The sequence below is a fragment of the Erpetoichthys calabaricus genome, chromosome 5 (assembly GCF_900747795.2).
Source record: "Erpetoichthys calabaricus chromosome 5, fErpCal1.3, whole genome shotgun sequence".
In the NCBI taxonomy this organism is placed as follows: Eukaryota; Metazoa; Chordata; class Cladistia; order Polypteriformes; family Polypteridae; genus Erpetoichthys; species Erpetoichthys calabaricus.
Window position 1 is genome coordinate 80,621,112 of NC_041398.2, and position 20,212 is coordinate 80,641,323.

The 20,212-nt window shown below is 35.3% G+C and overlaps 1 protein-coding gene across 1 annotated transcript in view; it reads right to left on the reverse strand.

Annotated features, from left to right (window-relative positions):
* elf2a (E74-like factor 2a (ets domain transcription factor)) overlaps positions 1–20,212 on the reverse strand; it is a 136,877-nt gene that overhangs the window by 34,356 nt on the left and 82,309 nt on the right. Inside the window, exon 3 of the mRNA XM_028801686.2 lies at positions 14,698–14,863. Coding sequence (XP_028657519.1) covers positions 14,698–14,863 — 166 coding nt within the window. The remainder of the gene's footprint in view (positions 1–14,697; positions 14,864–20,212) is intronic.

The window sequence follows — 20,212 nt, forward strand, 5'->3', positions numbered from 1 at the left end:
AGGAAGATCTCCACTGCTGATGATGGAAGAATCCTTACCATGGTAAAGAAAAAGCCCCAAATGTCTGTTCAATAGATCGGAAACATTTGTCGGAAAGATGATGGATCTACGTAAGACTTAATGAACAAAAAATACAGAGGTGACCACTAGTAAGCCGCAAAAACAGGATAGTCAGACTACAGTTTACTAAAAGGTACTTAAAAGAGCCTGAATTATTCTGCAAAAAAGTTTTGTGGATAAAGGAGACAAAGATTAACCTGTATCAGAGTGATGGCAAAAGCAAAATCTGGAGATGACAAGGGACTGCTGAAGATCCAAAGCATACAACCTCATCTGTTAAATTTGGTGATGGGGGTGTTATGGCTTGGGCATGTGTGGCTACCACAGCTACTGGCACACTTCATTGATGATATAACTGCTCACGGCAGTTGCACAGTGAATTCTGGGGTGTATAGAAACATCTGCTCAAGTTCCAGTAAATGCTTCCAAACTCATTGGAAGGCACTTCATCCTACAACAAGGGAACGACCCCAAACATACTGTTAAGGCAACAAGGGAGCTTTTCAAAGCTAAATAATTTAAAATTCTCGAATGTCCAAGCCAGTCACCCGATTTATATCCAGTTGAACATGATTTCCATATGCTGAAGAGAAAACTTGAGGGGACAAGCTCCGGAAACAAGCAGGACCTGAAGATTAGTATTAGTGGATTGGCACAGCATTACCAGAGAAGATACTTAGCACCTTGTGATGTGTATGAATCACAGACTATGCAACAAAGTACTAAATATGACTGCTTTAATGTACCAGCCATTGCTATGTCCCACACATTATGGTAACCAAAATGTTTACAAATTCCCTTTAATTAAATTCTGCAATGTGCACTTTAATCATGTCTGAAATGTTTGAGTTTTAATTTTAAACTGTAGAGCAGAGAAGTATATCTTGGAAAAATGTATCTTTGTCCCAAACATTATGGAGGGTACAGTATATATACAGTACACAAGGGAGAATCAAACATAAAGCAAACTTACCCTTCAATACCGGTAACTGAGCAGGTGAATGTAATAGTTATATTACTTCTCCACACGATCTCCCTTGCAAGCCGAAGCTTTTCGGCTGCTCCCGAATCCAGGTCTGCACTGCTTCCTTAACATCATCATCAGAGGTGAACCTGTGACAGCGCAGTGCCTCTTTAAGTGGATGAAAAAATGTAATAGTCGCATGGTACTAGATCAACACTGTAAAGGGGGGTAGGGAAGATATTCAAACCATAGCTGTAACTGCTACATGGGGATATGGATTGTCATTGAGCAGCAAGAGTATTTTTGAAAACACTCCTCTTCTTTTGTTGTGAATTTCAGGTTTCAGTTTCTCTCCAAACATAGCACAGTATCACTAATTGTCCATGTTCCTGAAAATGTGGCAGAATAGAACCCTTAAGGTCCCAAAACAAGGTCATTGTGATTTTACTGGCCGAGGGTGGTCATTTGAATTTCCTTTTTACTGGAGAAGATGGATTTTTCCACAGCATGCTTTGTTTCTTGCTTTCTGGATCACAGTGATAGACCCATGACTCATCTCTGGTGACACTCAGATCTTCTTCAGAGCGTTTTCAGAAATTGGGTCGCAACCTTCCCGCACTGTTGCTTGTGCAGATGAGTTAATTGTTTGGGTACCCATTTTGCGCAAACTTTATAGTACAAGTCATCATGCACTATGGCATGTGCAGATCCATAGCCAATATCCAACAGTTGACAACATAATCCATCAGCCTTTTCTGAGGAAAGCATTCATCATGTTAATGTGGGCTTGTGTGCTCAATGTTGATGGTCGATCAGATATAGCTTTGTTAGTGACACTTGTTCTTCCCGCTTTACACTTTTCTACCTATTCATAAACTTGTCATTGAATCATGTTGTTTTCACTTCTGTACTGAGCCAACATCCTTCACTGAATTTCAGCAGGTTTTACTCTTCCCAAAGAAATCTCACTACGGCATGTTGTTCAACAATGGCGCAACCCTGCAGCAGACTGTCCGTGATCAATTGGCTTTGGCTTCAACTAGACTAACAGCAAAGCACTGTGCTGTGTATATTCAAAGTACCCATAAGATGTCGCAAATATGTTGCTTCTATCCATTGTGGTTGCAGCATAATTTTCAAATTGCCTTTACTTTTTGATTTACCAGTGTGTGTCTATATTTCCTGTTTTTTGATATGCCCCGACTTTCCTGGAAATATTTAACTAACACTATTTTAGCAAAAAGCATGTGTTTTGCATGTTTTGAGCATATGACTGGATAACTGATTTGTGGATTATGTGACATGAGTAATATGTGATATTTATCTCTTTTTTCCATGGGTGTTTTTCACAGTTTCACATTATCCAGCACTGATCACTACATGGTTCTGTTCAATCAGAAACGTTATGTCATTTCTCCACAAAAACATGACATTAGTCATTTTTCCTCATTGTTCGCTGCTGTACAGCATTGGTCACTATCAAACTTTGTTCTTTCCATTCTGCATGAAGAGATGAGATTAAAAATTTTCCTTGGTGACCATTACAAACTAAATAGGGTTAAGTAACATATAAAAATATAATTTTTGTATGGAATATTCCTTTAATAAGTCAATTGGTGAGAGTGTCACTATGGACATTTCCCATGTTTAATGGCAAATCGTTCAGTGCTTTAGTTTCCATCTTCTTATACTGTAAAACTTGCTTATTTAGTCAAGTCTCATACCATTACAGATGAAGAAGAATGTATGACACAAGATTCAGGCATTAAAAATGTCTTTGTTGGCTAACAAACCTACCTTCCCTCTCAACTTTCGCAACTGCCAAATAATCACTGAAGTAATTTTTGACTTCTGTGGAGTATTTGCAAGCTGGACTTATGTGAAGCTGCATTAGAGTTAATTTCTCTCTATTATAAAAGAAAATCTTGAGACGAGACAAGACTATTGCAAAGAGATTTTTTCAAGTCCTACGACACGAGACTATTGCCAAGAGATTTTTTCAAGTCCCGCCCTCCTCTCAACTATTTCAGGTTAACGGCCCCCGCCCACAGTCCTCTCACCTCTCATTCGCGTGAATGTTTTTGCCAGACACAGTTCCTGCACTCTCCGCTCTTATAAATTTTTATGTTTCCTCACTTTAAGTTCCCAATAAAAGAAGACTTATTATGTCCAAATCTTATTGAAGAATTTCATCCCGAAGGGTTATCAACAGAAGAAATGAGTACACGGGCAATCCTAGGACTGAGAAACAATGAAGTCAAAACGAATAAATGTGAAAATTGTCGATTGGTTGCACAGCAAATTGGTTAAATGAGTATCAATAGACTATACTGAAACAGTTGGTGGTGATTAAGCGGAAGATGAAAACATCAACTTACAATATCCCATAAAATATCTACAACCATTAACACTATTACTGTTGAAAGAAGGATGTATCGTAATGTTATTGCATAATTTATGTATGAGTGAAGGGCTATGCAATAGGACAAGATTAGTTGTACTCAAAATTGGCTGAACAATTCTGACATGTAAAATTTAAACATACAACAAGAAAGGTAATGTAGTACAACTTCAGGGGATAACAGACAACAAAGGAGATCTTGATATGCCATTCGTATTAAAACGTTTACAGTTTCCCATTAGAATAGCTTTTGCTATGACAATTAACAAATCATAGAGACAAACATTCAAAAAAGTTGGTTTATTTATTACAGAGAAAGAAACCGTATTCGCTCATGGGCAGTTATACGTTGCGTTGTCACGATGCAACTCCAAACATTGAACCAAATTCAAAGCAATACTGACGAAAAGTTAATTCCAAATATTGGTTTTACTGAAGGTCAACAGTAAAAGTGTAAGTTTAAAAAGTATTTCCGTGTTTATTTCAAAGCCAAACAGAATGAAAACGTATAACACAACAAATACCTCTAACGCAACATAATTTTCTTTCAATTTATTACGTTTTACTATTTTTTACTATCGTTAATTACTTGCTGTAATGTAAAATAGTTAGGTCTATTATGCATACTGTATGTAACAATTCCCATGTAAATAACAATCTGTTTAAATTGTACATCCACTTCCCCATACGCAAGCAGCAGAGCCGCAAAGTGGCTAGCGTGTAACGCCCTCTTTGGGGTTGGCGAGTGAAGCAAGCAGGGGGCAGAGCTCCCTTGTGTTTAATATAAACCATTTTGCATAATTTCACCTGTGACTTACTAACAATTAAATCAAATTTGTGCCTTTATTAAAAATGCTCTCTCTTTAGTTTTCATATATTATCTTAGTTATACTGAACATTTTTTTCCTCACAAGCACACATGATAAATATTGACTTGATATGGAAGGTTATATAGCTGAAACATAAGTATGCCTAGTTTCGGTATAGGTTCAACAATCCACTTAGTTTTCTTTCATATACATATTGTGTATAATAGTGCTGGGCGGTATGACCAAAATTCTGTATCACGGTATTTTTCAAAATTATACTGGTTTCACGGTATTCAACAGTATTTTTTTCCCATGCAAGAGAGTGGATGTTAACCACATTTTTCACTGCAATTACTGCAGTAGACTGGCTAAGAATAACCTATTCCACTGTCATGAGAATTGTACATTGTACAAAAAAGTGATAGTTTTCAAGGGGGTGGCACTAGTCACATTGCATGACAGATGCAGTCAAAATATGGAGCCTTTTTATTGAACAAAGTTTCCAAACAACAAACTAAAATTTTGACAACATATTTTCAACTATCCAAAGAGGCATTTAATTTAGACTTAGTAAAATATCCAGAGGTGCTTGTCAAAAGTTGTATAGCACTGAACATGTCTTAGAAAAGGAATAAATAGCAAATATTTTTTTGTAAACCAACTACACTTTCTGTTAATGTTAACAACCTCTGTCCACTGACACGTTAAAGTGACTTTTTAAACAACTTTACCATCATTAAACTGCATAATATTTAAACTAATAAATAATAACAATAAAGTAAATAATAGTGCAACTTCCAGTAATAATACTATTACTTCAAGCCCAGGTGTGTTACACAGTATTCACCAAATAAAAATAAAATAAAACAAGTGCAACTTGGTGATGACATCTTTACCAACTGAACCATCATTAAGGCAAATTACAATAATATGGACCTTGCTTCAAGCTAAGCTATTTACATAAAAAATAAAACTGCAACTTGCATTTATAATGCTATTAGTGGTATAGCCCTACGGAAGCGTATTAGGGCCACGGTGAAGAAAAAAAAATACGGACACAGTGAAGAAAAAAAAAAACAACTATATGTCGAGAATAAAGTCAAACTCCGTCATAACTATTGTAGCACATTAAATGCTTTGTGTAAAGTGTTCCCAGACCCAGTTGTTAATCACTACGCGTTTCTTAAACTGACTTCCTCTGCACTAAAAGGAGACGTAGGCAGCGATCGCCGCACAGAATACATTCACTTCATGATATTGCTGCTCTCTGAAAATTTATGATGTTAAGATAAATACTTGATATCATTTTCATGATGAAATGCATTAAAGCAGGTATTAAACATGCACAGTAGTGAATTTCCCCTTGGGATTAATAAAGTATCTATCTATCTATCTAGTGTGGCGGTAGTACTGCTCCCTCGCAGTAAGAGGTCGTTGTAGAGAACTTCATGGCAGGTGTGACAAAGCTTCAAAAAAACTAGATGTATGAATGGGTATCGAACAGGTTTAACTTAAATATTGTATAAATGTTGGGTTCGTGATCAGGTCGTCAGTGACACAAACACAGAATTCAATGGATGTTCTTCTGAATGGACTTTCTTTATTGCATGTGTGCTGTCTCTGTCTGACGTAACAAACCCCCAGTTCCTATCCTTCCTTTTTCTTTCTCCACATAACCAATCACCACACGATAAACGTCTTTGTGAAATTAAAACTAGTTATAAACTTAGACCACGGAGTGTTCAGAACTTTAAAAAAAATCTTTGTTATACATGTTTAATTATGCCAACCATTCAGGGTTACGCCCATCCCAGCAAGCATTGTGTGCGAGGCAGGAGCAAATCCTGAACGTGGCGCCAGCACATCGCAGGGTGAATACGAGCAATACATACACTAGTAAGGTCAATATAACGCAACAAAACTCCACATCCTACATGACTTTGAAAGGAAACTGAAGCACGCCAAGTAAACCCACCAGAAAAACATGCAAATTCAAGGCAGGGAACGTCCGGGACCCCCTTGCTGCAAGGCAGCAGTGCAACCTCCATGCCACCGTGCCCCCAGATGATTAATACATGCTTTAGTGCATTTCAACATGAAATTCATATCAAGTATTTATCTTAGCATCCTAAATGTTCAGAGAGCAGGAATATCATGTAATTAACGAATTCTGTGTGCTGCCTGCGCCTCCTCTTAGTGCAAGAGGAAGTCCGTTTAAGAAGCACGTAGCGATTAACATGGCTCCGTGAACACTTAACACAATGCATTTAATGTGCTACAGAACTTATGACAGGGTTTGAGAAAATCTAGTAAATTAAATATTTATTTTAAGATGAAGTTTAGTTAGGATGTTCTACTTTAATGACAAATTACAATATAATAAAGTCAACATGTCAACATTATACTCATCATAAGCGTCGAGAATAAAGTCAACATGTCGTCACACTATTACACAGAACCCAGGTACATTACACAGTATTGAAAAAAAATAAACAAGTACAACTTGGCTTGCAGTATTATGCAGTAGTATAGAAACAGTATTCACACATTTGAACATAATGGTCCACATCCGACCTTTTAAAATCAAACTATCTCCAGACAACAGACACGGCTCCTTTTTTCAGCAAAAGTTCTTCTGTGTGATCATGTTCAACTTTATTGTCTGCTACAGCTTCAGTTTCGGAATGTTCTCTGTTCATTTTCACCGTTTAATACCCCCACTAACACATGTACTCCATTGTATGCGTATTTAGCAGTGCAGCAGTGAAAAAGGTCCCTCCTTAAACAGTTTCCTGCTGCGCCACATTCTGAACGTTGTTTAGGCTATTTAAACCGGTGTTGCAGTATAAGAAATATCCATATCATAACAAAAATAAAAAAACGGTTTTTCATATGAAGCAGTATACCGCCCAGCACTAGTGCATAATATAAAACGATTTGTTAGATTAGTTAGGCTTAGGTTAGGGGATATTGGCTACGAATAGTTGTAACAAAATTCATTGTTTATTTAAACAATTAGTTCTATTACTTTTGTTTATGATTTCAGTCAGTGTATTTTAAAGTTGTATATTAATTGTATGAAATTGTTACACATTTGATTTCACTATATACTGACAATATATACTCAGTTAAATGAAGCAGATTATACTACACCAGCATTATTGAAAATGTAATTTAAAATGAAAACACTATTATTTAATATTAAAAAATATTTCTCCATGTACATTCATAAATAATCTGAGTTTAGGATTTACCATGTCTAATAAGCAATTCATCTGAAAATGTTACATTTCTAACATTATTAATTACTGGTGCACTCATTTATGGTAGTTATGAATATTTATGTTGCATATTAATACTGTTTAAATGTTCAACCAGTAAAAAGAAGGGACAGGTATTTAATTATGTAATAGAATATTTAGAATTAATTTGCAGTATTCAGTAGGCTTTGCACAATGTACTATATAATTATTGAAATTTTGAATATTTCATTTTGCACCTCTCTCAAAATGACTTATTTATAATTATGTAACTGGAGAAAAGCACCCAACTTACCTTTATCCACAATATTACTTCTATATCACATTAAATGAAGAATTAATAAGAACACGCAACCCCTTAACTAATTTATTGCCAGCTATCTTCTTCTATTTCCTTAATGATTATTATCTTGACCTTTTACATTTCATATTGAAAATTATTTAAAAAAAATAAAGGACAAATGATCAATGTCAAGACATTTTTTGGATTTTATACTCCCAAGTTCTTCAGTGAAGTGAAATATTTTATTGGTTGCTAATACACCCAGCTTCCGAAAATTAAGTAAAAAGAATGTTTAGAGTAAAGAAACACTTTGAATGAAACAAACAAGACCTCTTGCTTCAAATCTTAAACTGCTGGAGAGATACCTGGTGTGAACTGAAAAGAATGGCTTTTAAGAAGTGGAGTTATTTTTTAGAAAGATGTGGATTCTACAAGAAAGATGACCTCCAAAAAACGTTATTGGAATTTAGTTTTTAAAAATGTGATATACATTTGTCTTGCTGACTGTTCAGAGTAAAAGAAGTCCAGGGCACCTCTCAAAGATTCCAAATTACATTTATATAATTCCAATTGTAATGGGTGATGACTGACCCATTATTCCATATTTTATCTATTTCTAACTCATTACACAAATGGAAGACTCTCAGGAATTTAGTGATTAATTGCTACATTGAGCCCTTGTGAGCTAAGCCAGAATTAAGAATTAAGTATTGCAGCAAATTACTGTATTTCTAGTAACTTCCCAATTAAAGACTTCATAATTCACTATATCTGGGTATGCGTGAACAATGTTGTGAATTTCGCAACAGCCACACAGAAAAGACAATGATGTTGGTAAACCCATCCTAATACCAATAAGACATGGATTATGATATTTCCATGAAATATGTTTTGGACAAAGTCTGACATAATGAAATTACTTTCCATTAGGATCAAATATTTTCACCTAGTTTCCTCCTCATGTGGCCAGGTACCATTAGCATGCAGATCTATTTTGAGCGCTTTGAGTAGTGAGAAAAGCGCTGTATAAATGCAAAGAATTATTATTGTTATTATTATTATTATTTTATTTGAAACTTAACTTTCAGCAAATTTCAATTCCATATGAGTCTTGCTTGTTAATGTTTCTTATTCAGTTCTGCTATTCATTAGTTTCACATCTACTGTACTATTAATTTCTCAAATATTTATAATTTTAGTATATTGTATAAAATATATATATGCATTTATCAATTTGGCAAACAACAGGGGCCTCATTTATAAAGCTTATGTACTCAAAAAAAGAGGTTTGAAATGTGTGTACCAAACTTCCCATGCAAATATCAGGATTTATAAAAGAAAACCTGATCCAAAAGCTTGCATATATTTATGGCAACTTTGACCCATGTATACACAAAATATTAGAGAAAAAGGAACATGATGACTCCCTTGATCAAGCAGGGTCATGCAGTCAAACCAGCTAAATGATGATTTGCACGCATAATAATTGAAATCACTGAGCAATTATTATAATGTGGGTTCATGTGACAAATACATTAAACTTCCGAAGTGATGAATATGATTTACAGACTACATTTTAGGCATTTTTGCACCGCAGTAAGTTTTTGTTTTTTCATCACTTTATACAGACTACCTGTCACTTCTCAGGGAACTGGCCGACAGTTCCAAAATATCTCCGCCAAGCTTCACCCCATCATGCCTGCTGTCCTGGGGTCAATTAACCAACCAGCAAGGCACTACATCCAGTTTTCATACAGTGTGGGTGTACATAAATAAATAAATAAAAAAATAAAATAAAAAAAAATTTTGTCAATTTAAAAAGGCAATTTGCAGCACTGTCCGGTTTTCCTAACATAATCGGAGTACTTTGCTGCACTCATATTGCAATAAGGGCACCAAGAAGGAATGAAGCAGATTTTGTTATCCATAAGCAGTTACATTCCATTAATGCACTGGCAAACATCTTGTCTTAATGGCCTGTGTCAACCGATGATTAATTTATTCCCAGGCAAAATAGCTTTGACAGACATGATGATGTTGTACATGGTGACTGGCTTGTTGGTAAGGTAACTGGCTGAAACCTCCATGTTTCATATGGCCTGTACAACTCATTGCAACAGCAAAGACGTCATTATATGTGACAGAGGCTACCCGTTCAAATGATGGTGCCTTACACCTTTCCTAGTCCCTAAGAGATCAGAAGACAGCTGCTATAATGCTGCACAGAATCTTGCACTTTCATGTGCAGAATACAACCATTACTCTTGAATGCAGGTGGAGGACTCTCAACACGTCAGGAGGGAGGAGCTGCTGAACCATACAATGAAGTTCTGCAGCATTGTGATACTATGTATGAGGTTGATTAGCATGTTCAATATGTGGATGTTCCAGGGCGGCTTTTGAGGCATACTCACATATATATATTTATCACTGTGATTTGTAAACAGAAAATTTGATAGAAACGTGCATGCGCCAGGTCTTATAAAATTGATTTTTTTTGTCATTCGTGGTTTTTGTTCTTTTGGTGTACACATATTTTCATGCTCTAATCCATGCAACATTTTATAAATGAGGTCTCAGATCATTTCTGCTTAAGGGCCTATTTTATACAGTTTCATATTTCACACTGCAAAGAACCAACCATAGCTTTAACAGTTAGAAATGTATTAATACTGTCTGATTCAAGAAATATTACAATTATTAGGCCTCTAGTCTTAACCTTTTTTGTTAATACAACTGACCATGATATGCTACTGAAAAATCGTTAAATTGGTCTGTCAAGGTGTGTTATCATAACTGATTATTATGTGCAGCAGACACAGTGAAAAATGACTAACACCAAACAGCAGATGGAAACAGAAGGGTGACAGGAAATTTGTATAAGGTCAAAAATTTGTTGACTTTGATATTGACCATAAAAGGCGAGTGTAAAGTGATTCCATGACAATTTAAAATAAATAATTCTAAAAAGACTGAGAAATTATCTATGAAAGAACAAAATGCAGAATCAATCACATCTGTCAAGAAAAAGGCAACATATTCAGCCCACAGGAGAACTGAAGGATGTTTCAAGGAATAGGTTAACTCTGTGTTAAAAATGTATAATTCTGCCATAACTTTTAATAATTTATACAACCAAGAATTACCCGAGAGTTTTAGATTCATATTACAAACATGATGTGAGATTCAATAATAAAAAATAAATATTAAGAAAATGAAGCCAGATGCCTGTTTAATGCATAAAATCCAAACTACTGACAAAATGATGATAAAAAATACATTTGGCACCTCAGCACATTTATTTATACATTTTAATGAAAACAATGCTTTAAAATGTAAAAATGAATTGAATACTCACCCAAAGGCCTTAATGATTAAAACTAACAAGGTGAAAAGTTTTTTTGTTTTTTTCTTTTGTCAATTTACCATTTTAATACATCACACAAAAATTTTAAATGACAAGGAATGACCATGGGTGAAGTAAAATTTCAATAAAATTTATGACACTGCATTATCAACAAAAAATGTTATACTCAAAAATTTAAGCAACGTTATACAGTATTAAGGCAATGTATGGGGCGCCATACTAGATGGTGATTTTAGAAATACATGAGCAGCCACATTTTCAATTGAAGCTACTTAAAGTCTAACCAGAATCTTACTGCCTTACAGAATACTCTTCTCATGTATCTTGTGTAAATACTCATGTCAGTCAATAATTTTTCAAAAAAGAAACTGATTAGCATATATAAAAGAGTAATATAAAATATGCAATACTGAGCCTCAACAATTTACCAAAAGCTTATTATTACATTGTATTATAATACACTTTTAAAATCATATTGATGGCCTCACATCAGTTTTCAAGGCATGCTAAACAAATTTAAAGACATATAATCTAATTGTTACTATGAACACACCTGAAACTTAAAATAAAATGGCAGATGAAAAAAGCGGATATGTGGCATACCTGTTGCAGTAAAGGTTTAGTCGTGACTAATTTCAATCAACATTGAACCCCTATTTAATCACTGCCGAGACTGACATTTTTTCAAAGAAGTTTATAAAAGAGTTAATAGATGAATTGGTCTTAGCTTGTGGATTTAACTCTGCCTTTTTCAATGTGTTGTATTGCAAAGTAATATCATTGCACTGCTGAAAGCACCTCTATACCAATGTGATCTCAGCTCACAAATTATCGGTTAAAAGGTCACAAAAAGAACAGCTTACATGCAATTTTATGTATTTTATGACACAGTTGACTTCTAGAGTCTTAAACAATATGTAATGCCATACAGTTCTTGTAATAAGAAATCCAAGTTGAACACTTTCTTTTTTGCTTCATTATGATTTTTTTTGTAAGTCCAGCAGATTTCATAACCAAGGGCTTCTGTTCATATGTCAGAAGCTCAACCCTGCTGGAACCTATGCTCATCGCCAGGGGGCGCAAGGGGAACAGCTGAGCCCTTCTCCTCAGAACTGCTACCACACCTGGAAGGACACCCAGAAGGAGATCAGGGAACACCTGGGGCACCTCTGATTGCTCTATAAAAGGTGCCGCCTCACTCCATTAAAAGGGCCAGAGTCGGGAGGAAGAAGACAAAGCTTGAGAAAGGAATGGAGGCGGAAGAGTGAGAAACAGAGAGAAGCCAAAGTGTTGTGTGCTTTATTGTGTTGGCTGTGCTTCATTGTGCTTTGTACTGTGTTGGTTTAATGAAGGGAAAACGTTTTCCACATCACAGTAAAAGTCTTGTGTGTGTTGCTGCACTTGTATCTGGTCTTGGGGTGCTGGTACGCCCCCTGGTGGTCACAGTCTACTAAGTCTGTCGCAGGTGGACTGCAGATCTTTGGCAACCTCACTGAGAGATTAATGTAATCAAGAAATCAAAATAATCAGGAATCAAGAAATTCATGCCCTTCAAGAACTTTTGACAAAAGTTCAACCAGACTATTTTTTTCAACCTGTATGGCCGAGATATTTTGGGATATGGGCAGAAGAATCATTGGACATAGCCCAGGTCATTACAGGAGCTTATCGAGTATTGATATGCTGGATGGTCAGACATGCATTAAGCATTTCACTATACTAAAACAGTACTACTACTTCTACTATAACAACTAAGATTTTTTCACATAGGTTTATATTTTCTGTATACTGTCGAAGTACATAAACATGGCTAAAAACGTAATAGCAAAAAAAAAAAAAAAAAAAATGTAAAAATAAACTTGTATTAAAGAAACATTAAGACACTCAAAAAATTTGTATATTTCTTAGAAAAAGACATGACAGAAAATACTGCCACCAAATGCCTTGAGAAAAATGATTCAGCAAGCAATTACAAAACAAAGTCTGCATCATGAGGAAATTAAAAAAAAGTTAATAAAAATAAAATAACACAGTATTCATAAGAGTTGCATGAAATTACACTTCCTGATGGACTAGTATCAGAGTATGGACTATACTATTAAACTATACTTCAATCATATTATATCTGCTGTGAAAGTAACCTAAAGTGCAAGTATTTGAGAAGTGGGAGAATCCCCAGGGTATCTGGAGAAAAACCTATGTAAATACAGGTAGAATATGCAAATGAAACAAAAAATGACTGGGCCAGGTTTTATACCCAGTCTCCTAGCTATGCTAGCCAAAGCACAATAATGTTATTCATATTATTATTTCTGGTTGTACACATACAGTACTGTATATATATATATATATATATATATATATATATATATATATATATATATTAAAAAAAAGTCAAAATTCTTCCTTCCTGTATGTGCCCACTCTCAACATCTTATGTGTTTTTTTAATTTTTTAATTGTCCATCGTCTTCCACTTTTTTTTTTTTGCAATGTTGCAAGCCATGAACAGTGAGCAAGCAAAACAAAGCAGTTATTTCCTGTCTGGGGGTGAGAGGAGGAGAGTGTGAACTCCCAAATGCTATAGAGTTTCACTCTTTATGTATGATATAAAATATTTCATTTTTTTAAGAAATAGACTTTCATACAAGGTGGCTGCTTCTCTAAGGCTGCATTTGTTTATGCATGAACTGGGAATTCACTCTGTTTATATTGTGATTGCAGAATTATTATTTGAAGTATCTGCTCTTGATTTTAACAAACACCTGTCCAGTAACACTGAGAATTTAGGATGGATCACTACTGGTAAAATCTATTTCTACCTCAACCAAAAATAAATTATGAAAGAAATCCATTGATTACTTTTTATCAACATACCGTGGGAACAGTATGAATTAACTTAGAGGTTGAGCCACTGCTTAGCAGTAAGGCATCGCAGTTGTGAAGTCTTGGGTTCTAATCTCACCCTTGGCAATGTATATGTACAATTTTTCTTGTGTCTTGCATGTTTGAATTCACATAGTTGTGTGTCTCACATGCCAAAGGCATAAATATTAGGTTAATTAGTGACTGTAAATTGACCTAGTTTGAGAAAATGTAGGCAATATGTGTTTGTGTTCCCTGCATCAAACTGGTATCATATGTAGGAATGACTCCCATTTTCTGATTCCCACCTTGCTCACAATACTGATGGGATAGAAAGACTCCCAAAGAGACTGCACAAGACATACACCACAGAAAATGGATGACTTAATATACAAGGTAATTTGGTTTATTTATGTAATAATTTCCAATAAAATTCCTTGTTGAAATACACCTACAGGTGGGAATGCTTTAGTACCTCATTCTAATAAAAGACTTAAAGAAATGTTGATAACAGTACTGTTAATTTCTACAGAATGTGCTTGATCAACATCAGCTGGTGGTTAAATTAAGAAAAAAGAAAAAAAAACAACACTAGGTAACTATCTTTTATACCTGACATATTTGCCACTGGCTTTACCCACCTGGACCAGTCAACATATAGGTTGCCTGCCATGTCAAAAATAACTCACCAGACTCCACAACCTCAGTCTCTACCTCCTGTTCTTCTGCAACATCTTGCATAAGGTATGTGTCATCATCATAGACCAGCACCTGTGCTGCATAGCATTGCTCCAGTCTGGTATCTGGAACCTGTTCCACAATCACAGCTGGGTACTCCTCTGTTTGCTCCTCCTCCTGTCATATGAACACAAATTTGTATAGATTACAGCATGGCACTTCAAAGGTTATCACAGATATGCCTACATTTCTTATAATACACAGCAGAGAAGTTGGATGTGGATGAACAGCTCAAGGACCACACTAAAACATATAATTTGAAAAAACCGTGTACAAATAATATCTATAGTATATTTTCTGACAAAATAACTTTAGATTAAAGAAATAGAGAGACCACTTATTGTCCCATTTAATGAAATTGCTTAATACAATATTAGGATATCCAAGCTTCTTCCATAAGCATCTGTAAAACAAAGAAACCAAACCTGAATATCACAACAGTAAACTGCAGGAAATAAACATGTAAACCACACCATACCAATTTAGAAATACAAATTAAACTCAATGTAGATGTCTTTTGAGATATGGAAGAAAAGCAATGTATTCAGAAAAAAGCCCATACAAAGACAAATGAGTGTGCAGGTGCCTGGACTGAGATCTGAGTTTTGAATCATGTCCCCACACTTTCTCCTTGACAAATACTATCAATATATTTTCTCCCCAAAGAAATCTGTTATATACAGTATATGGTACTTTATATTGATCTCCACTTTTTTCTCTCTTGTGCTATTAAAGTGATACCATGAAAGCAATTTATGTGAACTTCCAAAGGTTCGGTTATCTCTGGAAAAAAAATGGTATTAATGCAGTCAAATGTGGACATCTATTCGCAAACTATGCAAATCTGGGTTTGGACTCACATATATGCATGAATTAAACCATTATATTTCAGCCTAAATGTCTGCGTTCATACAAACAATGTAAATTCTGACCATTTCCGCTCTTGAGCTTATAACTAAAGAATATTGCTAATTACTAAAAATTTTGGAGTTACTGTCACAAAAAAAGTGCGGTTCTGTTCTTCAGACCGGGGAAGGGGAAATTAGAATATTTATGCGAAGAATATGATGCCTCTCTTACAAATGTGCTTGTTCCAAAGAAAGGATGTAATGCTAAGTCAGTTGTTTTGATCTTTAATATCTAAACCAATTCTAATGTTAAACAAACTAAAGTGAAATGCAAAGTTTGAAAAAAGACTACACCAGTTCAATACAGCAGCAGGTTTAGTTTATTTTAGCATTTAAAACAGAAACAGCAGAATGTAACCAGTGCGGAGAAGCTTGGGACAAAGTTGAAGCCTGTATCACAACCAACCGCTCCCAGGTATTCTTTACCCTGCTTCAGCATGGACTGCACAAGACATGCTCCCGTTATATATCCCATTAGACAGCATGATTACATTAGCAGCAAAGCATGCCAGGGAACAAAACATGGAAGCTGTCCAACATGCCTTCTTACCCTGCAACAGCGGCTTAGCTACAACAGGAAGAAGAAAGAGCAGGCTAACTATAACCATCAGTCAGAGGGCTATCAGAAGCATTTTATCTTCTTTTGTGCCATATATATTATGGATAAATGTTTTTGTACACATTATTTTAGTATTTTTATGGTCACCAAACAATAAGCCTATAGAATTTGATTTTGTAAATAAAAAAAAAAAAAGAACAGTTCCCTCCTTTATTCTATAGTTTAAATATAAAGATACATATTGATATAGGACATAAGGCTTCTTTGCATCTGGATATACAGGAACTTAGTGTAAAAACATTTTTAAAAGGGATAAAGAAAAAAAAAAAACAGAATCAGCTGATCAAGTAACATGATTGGTGATAGGCATCAGCCTTAAAAAGCCTTATCTGAGTATCCATGGTATCAAAGGCATATATCAATCGATTTCTTCCAGTACAAGCGTGCAGAAAACAGGAACTAGTGCTACAGTAATAGGCATGCCACAAAAAACTCTGGACACTATATACTAAGAAACTAAATATTGATCTAATAATTGGAAAAATAAGGTGGCTAATGCCCAATTACTGTATGTGTTGCCAGTTGTATTGGGAATCTTTGGAAATCTGGCAATTCGATTTGATTCAGAACTGATTCTCATTTCTATATATACATTGGAAAGGAGGATGTGAATGGATTGGTATCCCAGTCAGATTGGTTGGTGGTAACTTTCCTGGTCGGCAGTCCAGAGGAATGGAAAGACAAAGGGACACTGCTTCCAGGGACTGTGTGTTTCCCCCAGTACACTGGTTGACAGTATCTCTTTTGGGACCCTCCAATTTTGACAACTCCAGGGCTGCATTGGAATTATAGTTGAAACAGGCAGCCTTGTAGTGGTCCATGGATGTCACTGGAGGAAGCTGACAGAATCATTTAAATTCTCCTGCATCCAACTAAAGAAAAACATGCACAGTTTAAGACACCATTATATAAACTTAATCCCTCTATTGTTGCATTAAATATACATTTTGGATAATAATGGATAAATATTTTTCACAGGTTTACATAATTTTTTATATTATTTTACAGTACATAAATCCTTTTCACAATCACAATGTCTTTTATGGTCCAACTATAATATATTAAAACCATTAGAAAAAAAGAAGGTGCAAAACTCATTTTCCAGAGGACAAAAAAACTTAAATTCAAGTCAACAAAATCAGCTGCAGTTTTACAAATCTGTACCTTCAAATGTATAGAGAAAATATGCTGTTTGTTTTTCAGCTTCTTTCTGCAATATTTTAACCAGCAATCCCATAATTAAGTCAGTGAAAAAGAATTTCAATTTTACTGAAACAAAAAAGTTTTTAAAATTTTTCATCCCAAATTGATACAGAAAACAGTTTTATTCATTCTCCATAGGATACCAAACAGCTGGAAATCAGAAAGTTCAATCCCACAATGCAGGCAGTACAGCATAGCAGTTAAGGCTTTGGACATCAAATCCTGAAGTTGTGGTTCCAAATGCTGCTACTGACATTTTGTATTTCTTAATTGATGCAAGTTACATTGGATAAACAGTCAATTTAGCACTAACAATCTAAATCAGCTGACTTTCGTGTTAAATGACTAGATCAATGATCAATTAATTGGCCAATCTCAAACAATGAACTGTTTTTCTAAGCTTTACAGTAAGGAAGCTGTAGTGCTCCTTTCCATAAAGTATTTACAGTATTTCAGGAATTTAATTTTGCTGTGGGAACACTTCCTGTAAACAGAAAACAACCAGACAAAATTTAAGAGAAAGAAATTAAATAGTGTACTTTCTATAGTGTTAAAGCCAGTAAGAAAAATTAATCTGAGGAATTGTCCTGTGCATGGAGAGGAACAGCTGATGTACACAGTAATTTAAAAATGTAAGATATACAGGGTGAGTCAAAATTATGTTAACATTTGAATGGCAGAAAAAAAACATACTTCATATGTGCAAGATGATTTACAGGAATGTCTCAACCTTTTCACATCATGTTCAACACATGTACCATATGTGCAATGTTTGAGAGATGTCTTACATGTATAGCTCATTTCAAATCCCCTCATAGCATTTTGATGGGATTCAGATCCAGGCTTTGATTTGACCATTCCAAAACGCTTTTATTTCTTTCCAGCCATTCCTTTGTAGAAATACTGGTATCTTTAGGGTCATTGTCACATTGCAAGGTTCACTTTCAGTTGAGTCTCAGTCTTTTTACAGATGGTGTCACATTTCCCTAAGAACCCTGTGGTACAATGAACAATTCATACTGGATTTTATCATGCTGCCCTGACCCTGATGCAACACACCAGCCTCAAGCCATAACATATTCACTATCAAGCTTTACAGTTGATGTTAGGTTCTGGTGAAATGCTGTCTTTGGTTTTCCTAAACATGTTTCCTGGTACCATGCGCAAAGAAACATCTCTTTGTCTCGGCTGTCCAGAGCACATTGTTCTAAAAGTCCTGGTCTTCACCCAAATGTCCATGGGCAAATTTCAGTCTTGCCCTGATGTTATTTCTGGACAGCAAAGGAGTCCCCGTGGCAAACCTACCGTGCACATCTAATTTGTGCAGCCTTTTTCTAATGGTAATCTTATGCACGTTGACATCATCAGTGGTAAAAGCGATCTATAGGTTCTGTGATGAAACTTTGGGGGTCTTAGGGACTTCTTTCAGCAGCTTAAACTATGCTCTCGGGCTGAACTTTCTGGTGTCTGGCCTGGAATAGTTGGCAGTTTGAAATTTTCTCCACTTGTAGATTTTCCAGACAGTGGAATGGTTAATGTCCAACTGTTTGGAGATCTTTTAAAATCTCTACCCAGACACAGAGGCATCTATTATCATCTTTCTGAACGCCTATGAGATTTCTTTCGATTAAGGCACGGTGATAGCACACACTTCAACATCAAAGCTCAAACCAAACTACTGTAAATGTCTGAAGTTTAAATAATCTGAGGCGGTGATAAATGTAGGCGTTACTTTATCAATATGTGAAATTTGCATTTGTTTATTTAAATTACACTGTACAATGGACTACAATATGTAAAGGTGTCATTGCGTTTGTTATACATCACCTTTTTCTAAATATCCTGTTTAATGAAGTTTAAATCTTGATATGTCTACTTATTTAGAAAAAGAAAAAACATTTTATATAGTGTACTTACTTTTTCGCATAACTCTATCTTTTCTAGCTGAGCCCGAGTATAAGAACAGTAGCCACATTGATAGATGTGTCTTTGGTAGAAATTTAAAGAGAAGCCACCTTAATGAGGTCTGACTTTTTCATTTTTGTCCTTTAATTAAAAAAGAAATTCCTTGTCCGAGTACAGACAGTAACCAAGCTTGTGAATTGGAGGTGGGGTGGGGTTGGGGAAGCACTGCTTAGGAGACCGGCTTAAGCGGTAAACTTGTCTGTTTCACTTGTTAAACTTGCTAAAGTACTGTATTTTCTTGGTAATCATCTTATGAATATTTTACTTCAGTGTTTCTTAAACCATGAGTCCTGCAATGTCATGAATTGCATACAGTTGTACTGAATGGGTAAGAGTCGCAAAATGTTTGTGCAAAGCCTTGCAATGGGTCCCCACTTGCATTCCTGAAACAAAACCCCAGCCCTAGATGATGAGTGGTGATTCTTCAAGGGGTACCCAAGGACGATGATCAGTGTCAATTCTTCACAGGGGACCCAAAGACAAAATGATCAACGGTGATTCTACAAGGATAAAGAAAGACAATTGGTGGCATTTCTCCAAGGGGGAATGAAACAATGATCGGTCACTGTTCTGCAGCGATTATGGATCATGAAAACACGCAATAGGTAAAATTGTGTTGCAAGAAGAAAAAGTTTAAGAACCAATGTTTTATCAAAATTAGGACTTGTAACAATGACAAGCATTTTTTAATGCTAAATTAATTATGGGTAAATGTTTTGTGTACAAGTTTTTTTAGTTTTATTTTAAGGGGATTTCATTTATTTTATCTTT